Source organism: Pongo pygmaeus, chromosome 12 (assembly GCF_028885625.2).
Source record: "Pongo pygmaeus isolate AG05252 chromosome 12, NHGRI_mPonPyg2-v2.0_pri, whole genome shotgun sequence".
Classification (NCBI taxonomy): Eukaryota; Metazoa; Chordata; class Mammalia; order Primates; family Hominidae; genus Pongo; species Pongo pygmaeus.
The window spans coordinates 124,828,610-124,842,239 of record NC_072385.2 but is presented as its reverse complement, the minus strand read 5'-3'; the positions used below and the strand labels follow the sequence as shown (position 1 = coordinate 124,842,239).

The following is a 13,630-nucleotide window of genomic DNA, read 5'->3' as shown; positions in this document are numbered from 1 at the left end:
CACAGCTTTGCAATTTTATTTTTTTGAGGCTACTAAAAGTTCCTGTATCTGCAAAATTAAACTAAAAGAAACAACCGGAGTTGTATATAAAGAGAGAACAGAGAATACCAAGCTTAACTTTGTCCTTGTAGAAGTATTGATTAGTCTGGTTAATGCTGTACTAGACATCAAGGAAAAACCCGACTTTCTTTCTTAGATCCCTCATAGCCTCATAGAGACCAGCCCTCTACAAATCAAGACTTGAAAAGTTATTCAGCATATTCCCTCATGTCAAAAACCGTAGCTGGGAAACTAGGTAGGAGGGAACAGAATCTGCCTGGTGTTGGAGAGGATGTATTAATATAAATAATAAACACAAAACATGAATTGTAGAAGGCTGCAAATAGAGGAAACCTTCAGACACCAAAATGATCAAAAAACATAAAAAGAAACAGACACAATTTTTAAATTGTAACTTGTTGTCTAGTGCAATGATAAAAGCTATCCACGAATACAGCGATTTCAGAAAGTTAAATTTTACATGCAGTGCTACTAAAATACCAAAGGCCATACATAATGTCTGACCCAAGCTGCCACCTCATATAGCAACTTCTTACATGGGAGCTTTAAAAAGATTGCTTGACTGGTCCACTGTCCTGTGGTGTCAGGAGACGGCTTTGTCTGACATATTGAATTTCCAATGTCTCTCACACTTCCTCCTTTTCAGATGCACAAAAGGTTTTTGTAAAGTTTCTCTTGGTTTTACTGCTGGCAGCTACAGAAACCATGCCGCAAGTCTGGTGTAGAGTTATAGGGTGTGATTTTATTTGACTGGTATCTTCAGAGCTTCTGGATTTTTCAATATAACCGAGAATTTCCTTAAGAGCTGTAAATGAAAATCGGTACCAGTTCGAACCCTTTACTGGCCCGGTTTTGTATGAGGTTGGCTGGCTGCTGTAGCACGTTCTCCCCCTCCTCCTCCTCCTGCACCCCCTCGGTTCCCTCCTCTGCCTGCGGGAATACCACTTCAGGGCGTTCAGTAGCCTTCCCGGGGTGGGTCCTGGCCTAGTACCCTAGAACTATAACCGAGAATACCTATCATTGGGCATTCTAGGAAACGCGACTGGGACTTTTAGTAGGGGCCCCTCACCGCTCTGAAGCATTCACACTTGAGTCAGGGAACATGGGTTTGAATCCCCACCCGGCCGTTTATCTTGTGCTCTTGGGCATACTGTGTTCCCTATATAAAACAAGCACCCATCTCTTCATCTGTCTCCTAGGGCTGCGAGGATGCAATGACTGCACGCAAAGCGCACATTCACGGTCAGGTCACTTCTGGCGTCCGGCTGTGGTCCCCGCAGGGTGCCCGCCGGCGGAGCGCATCCTCCGGCAGGGGGCGAGCTCCGCACCCTGCTTTCCTCATGGGCCGGCGCGGCCCGCCGTTCAAGTGGGGAGCCCAGAGGTGCTCCGCGCCGCGGGCGCGGGGCGGTTGGCGCGCACAGGGCCGGACTCCGGCGGGGCGCACCTCCACACGCACCCTCGCGGGCAGCGGGTCGGAATCGGGGCCTCGGGCCGGCTGGGGGCGGGGCATGGGCGCGGCGCGCGGGGCCCGGAACGCCGAGACAATGCGGCGCGCGGCGGCCAGGAACGGCTCGGCGGGCCGGGGCGCGCGCCGCCTTCCTTCCTGCGGGCTCCGCTTCCCGGCGGCGCGGCAGCGGCGAGCGCGCCGATTGGCGGCCCGGTCCTCCCGCCGCCCCGCCCCACGCCCGGCCGGCCGCCGCCCCCGGCCGGGACCCGCCCCTCTCCGCGGGAGGCGTCGGGGCCCGCGGCTGGGTGGCGGGTAGTTCCCGCCGGCTGTGCGCGCCCGCCTCGGGGCTCGCTCTGAGAGGACGCGGCGGCAGCGGACTCGGAGCCCTCGGCGCGCAGGCGGGCGGACCGGCCGAGCTGCGCGGGGCTGCGCGCCGCCCCTGCTCCGCCGCCAGGCCCCGCGCGGCTCCCGCGCCCGGCGCTCCCCTTTGTCCGCGGGCCGGAGCGGCGGCGGCAGCGGCGGTGTCCGAGCGGCGGTCGGAGCCTGCTGCGGCAGTTGAGGCGGCGGCGCCCCTGCGGCCGTGCGCCAGCGCCCCTCGCGCCGAGGCGATGCCGGACCAGATCTCCGTGTCGGAATTCGTGGCCGAGACCCATGAGGACTACAAGGCGCCCACGGCCTCCAGCTTCACCACCCGCACGGCGCAGTGCCGGAACACTGTGGCGGCCATCGAGGAGGTGAGGCGGCCTGCGCGGCGGCTCCGGCCGCAGGTATCCCGCGCCCCAGCCCCGCCCGCCGCTCCCGCATCCGCATCCCGGGAAAACTTTCTTTGCTCCGAAGCCGGACGCGGCCGGGCCAACCCTGCCCGAGACAGAAGCCCTTTGTTCCCGCCTAGGTGGCTCGGAGGAGATGGGTGATGGCCACCTTGGGCCTCTTTAAGACCTCCCCTCTCTCGGCCTCGTGGCCCTCGCGGGGTTCCCGGGCCTGGTCCTTTCCCAGCAGCGCGGCCAACTTTGTCCAGAGTCGGGGTCGGCGGCGAGCGGGGGATCCCGCTGCCCGCCGCAGCCCGCCGACGCCCGGGGTCTTTAGTCCCCGGCGCGGACCTTACCAACTTGTTCTTGAAGTGGACCGGCGGGGGCAGCTCCGCGCTCCGAGCTCCGAGCTCCCCGCCGCAGCCCCCGAGCCCCGCAGGGCCCCCACCCTCGGGTCCGTGGGTCCGGGGCATCCCGGGCTGCCCGGGAAGGCGTGCCCGCCTCAGCCAGGGCGGCCTGGCTGCGCTCCACCCGAGCCCGGAGAAGGAACTGCGGGCAAGGTGTGTGAGAGTCGCCGCTTCTGGGTCCAAGAGGCCTCCAGGAGCCGCTCCCCGGTTACCTGGGTCTCACCTGCTTGAACCCGGAATGCCGCCCTTCCCTCTCAACCTGGAAAAGGCCTGGTTTTAGTAAAGTGCTTTCAAGGTGCAAAGTCATCACGCCGAGTTGCTAAGCAGCACGCTCTCCAGGTCCTGGGGAGAGGAACACGTAGGAACGAAGAAGCTTGGTTGAAAATTAAAGCCGTGGGGAAAGGGGCAGAGTCTGTGAGTCCAGGGGCCACCGTTGGCTGTGGTTTGAGGCACATCTTCATCTGCAGTCCTGCTTTTCTTACCCACCAAACGGGATTAGTAATGCATCCTTTCCAGGATCAGAGACTGTGTGAAGTGCTTAGCACTCCGCTCGGCTCAGAATAGGTTTACAAGTCACACGTGTGGCAATAGTGAATCCATGATTAAATGTCTCTTGGCCAGGATGTCAGGTTACAGTTTTAAAATTGGGTATTGCAGGTGTTTTAGCAGAAGACGCCTGGGCTAGCAGGAATGAGGGGGGGGGTCACCAAAGAGCTTTAAATGAAGCAATGGCGTTATTTTTTTTTCTTTTTTTTTTTTTTTTGCCCATTTGAACAAAGCATCTGCTATTAGGAATTGCTTGAAAGAAAAATCCAGAATGTTTTCCCTTAATGGAAAAATTTTTTCTTTGTAGCTGTAAACAGTCAATAAAAGGGAATCAAAAGTAACATTCAGTATTCTGAATCCTGTTAATATAGCTTGGGTAGCCTTCCTTCTCTCCATTTAATTTGGCGGAAGAGAGCTGCATGTAAACCTTTCCTATGAATTCGGTGATTCCCCAGATCACTTAATTCTACTTTTAGCAGCAAGGCTTACAAATGATGCCTTCAAATGAGGCAGATGGGGATGGGTGAATGAAATTTTTTCCTAAGTGCCAGTTAAAAAGCACGGTGTTTTGAGAATACACCATTAATAATGTTTATGGAATGATTGCAACCAAAAAGGTAGCTGAATATTTCTTAAGGGAAGGAAGCATTGTGCATGATGTCTTTCTTTAGAAAGCTTGATTATGTTTAAAGTTCTGTTGCTTTTCCCCACTGCAGTTTGTCAATTAAATATTATTAACACTGGCAGATGTTGGAAAACCAAGCAAACAGGAATTGCTATTAAAATTGGCATACCCTTTCTCTGATTAATTTTAGTTTACAGTGTATAATTCCAAAGCTCTTTTTGTATGCTGTGCAGGAGATTACCCTAGAGCTCAGTTACTGAGCAGATTACAAAGAGACTGGATTTGGTCATTTCATTAAATTGCAAGCTTGCTTCATGTTGCCTTCTAAGCCCAAGAATTGGTTCAAGTCTCAAAATGGAAAAATTAAAATCATTTCAGGTTTATTTCACTTTAAGCAAATCTACATACATGCTATGATGATGGTATGTGTGAGCTTGGTTTTATAACTAAATTTGAAAGTTGTTCACTTTCTGAGGTAAATCAATGTGGATTTCTTTAAATAATGCTCTTTCCCAGGTGTCTAATGTTCGTTTCTATTACCAAAACTTGTTCTATGTATGGTTTAATAACAATTGATGTCTACAGTATTTTGGTTTTAAACAAAAATCTTCTCATACTGAGACGAAACATGAGAGGGTATCATGACATAAAGTTACTCATTTAACAAATAAATAAAATTTGCAAGCTCTTGGTCTTATGTTTAAACAAATGAATCACGGAACTAGCAAACTAATTTTATATTTATTTATTTATTTATTTATTTATTTGAGACGGAGTTTCGCTCTTGTTGCCCAGGCTGGAGTGCAATGGCACAATCTTGGCTCACTGCAACCTCTGCCTCCCAGGTTCAAGCGATTCTCCTGCCTTAGCCTCCCAAGTAGCTGGGATTACAGGCATGCGCCACCATGCCCAGCTAATTTTTTTGTATTTAGTAGAGATGGGGTTTCACCATATTGGTCAGGCTGGTCTTGAACTCCTGACCTCAGGTGATCCACCTGCCTCAGCCTCCCACAGTGCTGGGATTACAGGCATGAGCCACCACACCCGGCCAGCAAACTAATTTTAAACTGATTAACCTTTTTGAATCTGTTATTTCCAATGTAGGTTATATCTGCCAAAGAATCATTTTACAATTAAAATGTGCTGTTTTGATTTGCATACTTGTTGCTGGAATATTATTATAGTAACTGTTGGGTCCCTATCCTGTACTATGAAACTCACAGGTATTGAATTCAGTCCTTATCTCTGCTTTATAGGTGAGGAAATTGAGGTTCAGAGAGGTTAAGTAATTTGCCGAAGGTTATAGAGCTCTGAAGTGGACTTTGAACTTGGCTCCTGCTGTTTTCAGAAGCCATGCTGCCTCCTGTTACTTTTCATAATGCCGCATTCTCTAAATTACTCCTTCGTCAGATTGACCTGGGTTCAAGTTCAGGCTCTACCACTTGCCAGCTGAGTGAACTTGAGTGAGATGCCTAACATTTTCTCATTTTCCTCAGCTTTAAAGCCTGGGTAATAATACCTGTCAACTTCAGAGGATTGTGGTGAGGGTTTAGTAAGATAATACACAGCACAGAAGCTGCCAGACAATTGGTTACCAGATTATATAGTGAGTCCACAGGCCCCAGTGAGGGTTTTTGGAGTGAGGATGGGATTTACATGGGGGAAAGTGTCAGGGAAATGGATGAATGGCTGAATGGGTGAGTGAATGAAACACTACCGTGTATCTGTTAACCCATGTGGTTTTTTTTTTTTTTTTTTTTTTGAGACGGAGTCTCGCTCTGTCGCCCAGGCTGGAGTGCAGTGGCTCGATTGCCGCTCACTGCAAGCTCCGCCTCCCAGGTTCACGCCATTCTGCTGCCTCAGCCTCCTGAGTAGCTGGGACTACAGGCGTCCGCCACCATGCCCAGCTAATTTTTTATATTTTTAGTAGAGATGGGGTTTCACCGTGTTAGCCAGGATGGTCTAGATCTCCTTACCTTGTGATCCGCCCGCCTAGGCCTCCCAAAGTGCTGAGATTACAGGTGACCCATGTGTATTTTTTAAAAGTTTGTTGTCAGGCCAGGTGCGGTGGCTCACACCTGTAATCCCAGCAGCTTGGGAGGCCAAGGCAGGCGGATCACCTGAGGTCGGGAGTTTGAAACCAGCCTGACCAACATGGAGAAACCCTGTCTCTATTAAAAATACAAAATTAGCTGGGTGTGGTGGTGCATGCCTGTAATCCCAGCTACTTGGGAGGCTGAGGCAGGAGAATCACTTGAACCCAGGAGGTGGAGGTTGCGGTGAGCTGAGATTGTGCCATTACACTCCAGCCTGGGCAACAAGAGTGAACTCCGTCTCAAAAAAAAAAAAAAGTTTGTCGTCCTGGCAGCTGGTGAGAGCATACCTGTGTTTTATAATTTTCCACTTGACCACCTTCTCTGGTTCAAGTCATCATTTTGTACAATTTTAGCAAACTTAGCAAAGTCTGGTGCTGCAACCAGAGTCTGCCCTGTGCTTTTGGAAATAATGGAAAAAATAAGCGGTTGTGGCAGAAATTTGAAAAGTAAGGGTTTTTTGTTCCTTTTTTTTCTTCTTTTTTTTTGGTTTCTTCGAGCCTCTGGGCACTTTGAAATATTCTCAAAATAGGGAAAAATTGTATACATATTTGGAATATTCATGTTTTTAGTTAGACCCTCCTTTATAGCACCATCCATTCTGCCTTGCTTATTTGGCATTGATGTAGTTTTAAAAATAAATTTGATGTTGACTTGTAAGTATTAAAATTTAATCTACTTCCTTCTGGAGCCATAATTCTCTACTTTGTTGTTCTTGGTTACCTTGGCAGTCCCATTGCTGTCATAAGCACAGGGTTCTAACTGCAGGGGTGGGGTGAGCATCTGGGCCTGCAGGCTCCCAGGGGCCCTGCCGTCCATGGGACCAGACCCCTCCTAGCAGCGACAGTGAGAACCAGGGCTACGTGCTTTTTGGCAAGAATGCGATTCTGAATGTTAGCCCTTTGTGACTTATTTGAAAAACAGTTCCTCCAAGTCCCCAGATGAACAGATTATTGCTGTCTTCAGAAGGACATCACCTTCTTGCCCAGAGTATTCATGTTTTTGGAAGTGAGCCTTGATGGGTCAAACAAGGCCACCTTTTAAACTGTGTTCTCAAATTTGAATTTCAGAAAATTTTGAATCACTTAAGGAAGCAGCCATTTTCTCTTCATATGTGAGCCTTCCTCCCTGCCCCCTGGTGAATGCTGAATTCAGTTTCTTTCTTAGGCTCAATAGTAGAAGTACTGATGCCACTCCTCGTGGGTTCCAGGTCCTGCCATGCACTCAGGATTCCTGAGTCCCTCAGTGTGCTAGGCTGTGTGTGAGGTGGCAGGAATGGAACACCAAGAAGAATATGTTCTCTCTTTGAAGGGACCTACAGTCCAGCGAGAGGAACAGAATCCTGTAAACAAATCAGTGCAATAAAATCTGAGGACCACATCTGTAGGAATGCTTGGAGTCCTGTGGATGTGCAAGGGTGCAGGTGGTCCCAGGGCATGGGGCTGTGGTGAGGGAGGGCCTTATATGATGTCGTACCATTGAGTCTTGAAGTCCAGGCCGTTACCTGTGGGTTACCAAATGCTAAGGCACTAAGCTGGTTCATTATGGTCTTCTGTACCTGCCTCCCTGCCTTAGGTAAATATTGATCTACTCCTGAGGTGGTGGCCAACTCAGTGTCTGCGGTGGGATTTTCACAGTCACCTGGTCTCTAGAGGGCTGCTCAGACCAAGAATTTGGAGTGATCCTCAATTCTTCCCGTGCACCCCACGTTTCCAGGTGCCGGTGCCTTCCTTTGTGGAGCATATACATGCATTCCAGGCCCGCACTGTCTGATGAGGCAGCCTAAGACAAATCCAGCTCTCAGCCGCCATATTGCAAGTGCTCGGTAGGCCACACGTGGCTGGTGGCTACCATATTGGCTCAGCAACCAGTGGGAGAGGCATCACCTGGAAGCTTGCTGAAATGCAAAGCCCCGGGTTCCACCCAGGACCTCAGTTTTTACAGCATCTCCACGTACACCACAGGCACGTGAGAGCTTGCGAAGCACTGTTCTAGACGGAACCCCGGCTGCACACTGGAGTTGCTTGGGCATTTGTGAAGCAGAGCTGCCTGGCTCCACTCCCTAAAATTCTGACTTAAATTAGTCTGGGTGGGGCCTGGAGCCTTGGCATTTTTTAAAGCCTCCTCCCAAATAGGGTTGATAATCACTGATAAACAGACAGTTATGTAACAACCTTAGGCAGTTGATAAGTGCTGTAAAGGAAAGTCATGCATAACATGGGGATAGAAAGTGGTTCTGGAAATCAGGGAACCGAAATCAGGAAAAGCCTCTCTGCAGAGGTGACATTTGAGCAGGCTGGAATGCAGAGAGAAAGCCAGCGACAGAAGATGTGGGAATAGAACAGCTTGGGGAAAGGCCCTGAAATGCCAATGGGCGGGATCATGGAAGGACTGAAGGAAGGTCAGGGTGTGTGGGGAGGAGTAGGCGAGGGAGAGAAGGATGAGAGATGGGCAGAGGGGTGGGCAGTGCCAGGTCACACAGGGCCTTGTCCATCTTGGGGAAGGAATTTGGATTTTGTTCTGGTGTGATGGGAAGCTGTTGAAGGGTTTTGAGCAGGGAATAACATGGTCCGATTTCCATTTTAAAGACTTCACTGTGGTTGTTCTAGGGAAAATAGATTAGCAGGGCATGAAAGGAAACAGGGAGACCAGTGGCGGGGTGAGGGGCTATTGCAGTCATCCAGGTGAGAGGGTCTTGGATGAGGAGGTAGCAGGGGGGATGGTGGTAAGTGGCCTGAGTGAGGTCCATTGTACAAGAAGAGGGGTCCAAACCTACTGATGGATTGTCATTATTGTGTGCTAGTGGCATAGAGGTAGACCCAACAGAGCTCCTGCCCCAAACAGGGCAACAGCCAAGCTCAGTTCATCCAAGCCCCCTGAACAGACCTTCCAGCATCCCCATGGTGAAGCTGATGCTGTCTAGAGCTAGTTAGTGTCAGAATCCAGGCCAGCTCTGTGCTGCTTGATGTGACTGGTTATAGGACTTGTGTTGGGACCAGTTCCAGGGTCAATCAAGGAAAGATTGAAGCATAGCTGCATAGACTGGGGCCCAGGGAAAGAGAGAAGCATGGCTGCATAGACTGGGACCGAGGGGTCTGCTCACGCGACCCTCTGCTGTTTCTATGCAGACTACAGCAGGTGATCCTTCAGGGCATTGTCAGATGCCTGGGATGCTGTCCCCATTTCAGCTCCTCAAACACTCCTCTTTCTTTCCCTACTAAAGAGAGGTGACATTCCGTGATATGAACCTACCTCCTTTGCTTACACCTTTTCTGTGTAATGTGGCCTCCAAGTGGATTGCTAGGGCCCTTCCAGGTACTTTTTTTCTTTTCTTTTTCTTTTTTATTTTGTTTGAGTTGGAGTCTTGCTCGGTTACCCAGGCTGGAGTGCAATGGTGCGATCTCGGTTCACTGCAACCTCTGCCTCTCGGGTTCAAGGGGGATTCTCCTGCCTCAGCCTCCGAGTAGCTGGGATTACAGGTGCCTGCCACCATGCCTGGCTAATTTTTGTATTACTAGTAGAGATGGGGTTTCACCATGTTGGCCATGCTGGTCTTGAACTCCTGACCTCTGGTGATCCGCCCACCTCGGCCTCACAAAGTGCTGGGATTATAGGCGTGAGCCGCTGCGCCTGGCTGCCTTTCCAGGTGCTTTTATACCATTATCATTTTTATCATGTCAACAATGTCTTGGAATAAACAGACTACCAACCCGAGCTGGAATACTTGGGCTGTATTTTTATGATGATGGTCATTTCTATGAAGGGATTTGACTGATTGAGTTTCTTCACTCATAAATGTACATTGGGCCCCTACCGTATGTTGTCACTGCCAGGTGCCAGGGATGTAAAAGTGGACAGGATGACCTGGGCATCTAAAAAAAAAAGTGAACAGGACTAGCTCCTTCCTTAGAAAGCACTTAATAGTCCCATGTTTTATGTGCAGTTCTGTTTCATCCTTTTAACCTTTTTTGTGCCATGGCTCCCTTTGACACTCTGGTGAAGGTGGTCTGCCTATTCAGAAAAATGTTTTAATGCAGAGAACAAAATAAGATTTCGAAGGAAACTAATTACAGTCATGCATTGCTTAATGACGAACATGCATCGTTAAGATTTCTTCGTTGTGTGAACATCCTAGAGTGCACTTACACACACCCAGATGGCATGTAGACACCTAGCTATATGGTAAGAGCCTATTGCTCCTAGGCTGCAAACCTGTACAGCATGCCACTGTGTTGAATACTGTGGTAACTGCGACACAGTTACAGTACTTGTATATGGTATTTGTGTATCTAAACATAGAAAAGACAGTAAAAATCCCTCTTATAATCTTATGAGAGGTCGTATGTGTGGTTCATTGTTGACTGAAATGTCATTATGTGGAGCACGACTGTATATTGAAATTCAGTTAGCAGAATATGTTAAAAATTTTTGCCGTGCTTATAATGCTTCTTTACTAAAGCATTTAATAACAAGATTTACTGGTGGGTCTAATAAATACCTTAATTTTGAGGTATTGATGAATATAAACAATACAAGATATTCCTAATAAATATAATGTAATATTCATATCTTTTATTGCAAGTATTGATAATATTACCATGTGTTGCTTACATTTGTAATTGAAAGATATGATAAATTTTACTTAGACCCTAATGAAAATACAGATAAATTATTTTTTTCCAATCCAAGTTTATGGACCCCCTGAATTCAGACTGAGAATTCCAGGCTTGGTGGTAAGATTTGTTTAGCTAGTTTTTTTTTTTGGAGTGATGGATTCTTTAACCACTCTGTTTGTTAAATATAATTATTGTATTTCGTAATTATTATACTGTCATTGCCATGAATTGGTTCTAAGAGTCTAGCTGAGAAGAGTTGCACCCTAGGCCAGTGTTAGAATTATGAGGCGCTAAAGGTGTTCAGAAGCACCCTTGGCAGGGAGCCATCCACTGTGGTTTTACATCCGTGGGGTGCCCTCTGTTCTTTCAGGGTTATGGCTTGGCAGCTTCTCATCTGATCCCACAGGTTAGTTCATATACTTGTGCATGCCTCAGGAGTTCAGCAGAGCTGCAAATTGGACCTTCTGAGTCCTGTAATTAGGATTCTGGGCTGGGTAGGTCCTACAACCCAGCTCTCCTATTTGTGCCTTTCTTGTGTGTGTCACACAGCATGTACTGCCCTTGACTCTGCAGGGCAAGTTCCATTGTGAAGCACCAGAAGATTCATGGGCACCACCTACCCGGAATCTTAAGGGAGACTGCAGTGTGTGTTATTTTCAGTGAGGGTATGGATTTGAAATGCTGCTGCTGCTGCAAGAGTGTGTTGGGGATATCCAGAGTGTGGGTGAAGTCAGTGTCAGTTGATAGTGTTTTTTTTGTTTTTTGTTTTTTTTTTCTGAGACAGGGTCTGGCTCTGTTGCCCAGGCTGGAGTGCAGTGGTGTGATCTTGGCTTACCGCAGCCTTGACCTCCTGGGCTCAAGCGATCCTCCTGTCTCAGCCTCCTGTGTAGCTGGGACTACAGGTGTGCCCCACCATGCCTGCTTAATTTTTATTTTTTTATTTTTTTTTGAGACGGTGTCTCACTCTGTCACCCAGGCTGGACTGCAGTGGTGCCATCTCGGCTCACTGCAATCTCTGCCTCCCAGGTTCAAGTGATTGTTGTGCCTCAGCCTCCTGAATAGCTGGGATTACAGGTGCCCACCACCACACCCAGCTAATTTTTGTATTTTTAGTAGAGATGGGGTTTTGCCATGTTGGGCAGGCTGGTCTTGAACTCCTGACCTCAAGTGATCCACCCACCTTGGCCTCCCAAAGTGCTGGGATTGCAAGTGTGAGCCACCATGCCCAGCCCCTAATTAATTTTTGTATTTTTTGTAGAGAGGGTTTCACCATGTCATGGCTGGTCTTGAACCCCTGGACTCAAACGATCCTCCTGCCTTGCCCTCCCAAAGTGCTGGTATTATAGGCGTGAACCACCATGCCCAGCCTCCCCCTTGTTTTTTCTAACATTTATGGGGTACTTACTGTGTGCCAGACGTGATTTAAATTCTTTACATATATCAACTATTAACTCGGTTATTACCAAAATGCTATAGGGTCCAGCGAAATTAGGCCACGTTACCAAGTTCATGGAGCTTGGAAGTGATGAAGCCAGGATTCATTCAAATCAAGCATTTTGAAACCAGAGTCTGCTATTTCTTTTAGCAGCCAACAGCCTCTGTAGAGCCTGTGCCCACCAAGGCCCTTGGTGTTGCAGCCTCTGTGGCCAGCACACCCTCCCTTGCTGTTAGTGTTAGAAAGTTTGCAGCTATTGTATTGCTTGAGTGGGTGCTTCTGGCAAATCCTTGTTGCTTCTTGTTTCCTGTTTGCCTCATCTGTCCTCCTTGCTGCAGAAATTGTTCTTCTTTCCTCTCCTCACTGCTCTGCTGACATGCCCAGCCCCGCAGAGCAGAGTGGCCAGGGGCATTGCTCACACCCTGGCAGGAGGCCTTCCCTGCTAACAGTGTTATTAACAATGTCATTTTTCCACTCCATGCTGAAGATGGCTTTGTCAATAAAATCAGGCGGTTGATGAAGACAGTTCCCTCATGATGAATTCCCTTGTCTTTTACGATTCTAGCCAGCCAGGCAGTCAGGATTGTCGGGACCTCTTTCCCCAGCTTCTCAGAAGAAATCATGTTCTTCTTAGAATTTTTTTTTTTTTTTTTTTGAGACGGAGTCTCGCTCTGTCGCCCAGGCTGGAGTGCAGTGGCATGATCTCGGCTCATTGCAAGCTCCGCCTCCTGGGTTCACGCCATTCTTCTGTCTCAGCCTCCCAAGTAGCTGGGACTACAGACACGCACCTGCCACCACGCCCGGCTAATTTTTTGTATTTTTAGTAGAGACGGGATTTCGCTGTGTTAGCCAGGATGGTCTCGATCTCCTGACCTTGTGATGCACCCACCTCGGCCTCCCAAAGTGCTGGGATTACAGGCGTGAGCCACCACGCCCGGCTTTTTTTTTTTTTTTTAATGAAAAAATAACGATGACAATGCCGACATTTCTCTGAGCTTTAATTCTGTATTAAGGACTGTGCTGCGTTTTAAACTGATGATTTGATCCCCTCAACAGTCCTGAGGTTGGTCCTGTAATGACGTGCCTCCAGGTTCCACATCCCACAACCGGCAGTTGATAGAGTAAGAATCCCAGTGCTGTGGAGGAGGTCCCACTCCTCTTGATTTTTTAATGCCCCACCTGTCAGTCTCCTGCTGGGCTCTCTGTTGCCTGGGAAGGTTTCTCTGTAGGTGTTTCTGTGGGTTTCCTTAGTGCAGATTAATGATGGTTGTTGATCACCTGCAGTCCCCGTTGTCGCTGAATGTGATTGCCTGGAGGTCATCAGACACTAACCCCTGGGGAGGCACTTAACATCAGAGGTGTTTATTAACTTGACCTTGACCGATTGGCCCCCTTAGAGCTGAGGGGCCAAGAACACTGTCATTGTGTGAAAAGGACTAGGAGCCACCCAGACCCATAGAGTATTCCCTTCGTTTCAGCAAATCTGTATTTTGAGGCTGCCACTGAAGGGTGAATCATGGATGTGGTGTGTCTAGGCAGAGTCGGGTGGAGAGGAGTCAGCTCCCTGTTAACAGAGGACTTTGGAGAGGTTTTGAAAGGAAGGGAGAATGTTGAGTCTTTGTACTGTATTCCCCTGATAGCCTGAATCTGTT

The 13,630-nt window shown here is 48.7% G+C and overlaps 1 protein-coding gene across 9 annotated transcripts in view; it reads left to right on the top strand.

The window, feature by feature from the left end:
• Positions 1-1,820: 1,820 nt before the first annotated feature.
• ASAP2 (ArfGAP with SH3 domain, ankyrin repeat and PH domain 2) overlaps positions 1,821-13,630 on the top strand; it is a 198,753-nt gene continuing 186,943 nt past the window's right edge. For 3 of the 9 annotated variants that reach the window (XM_063648982.1, XM_063648979.1, XM_063648978.1), the window contains exon 1: positions 1,836-2,274. In XM_063648982.1, coding sequence (XP_063505052.1) covers positions 2,116-2,274 — 159 coding nt within the window. In that variant the 5' untranslated portion in view covers positions 1,836-2,115. Of the gene's footprint in view, positions 2,275-13,630 lie in introns of all 9 variants that reach the window. The other 6 variants (XM_054474437.1, XM_054474424.1, XM_054474433.2 and 3 more) reach the window with 5 other exon arrangements.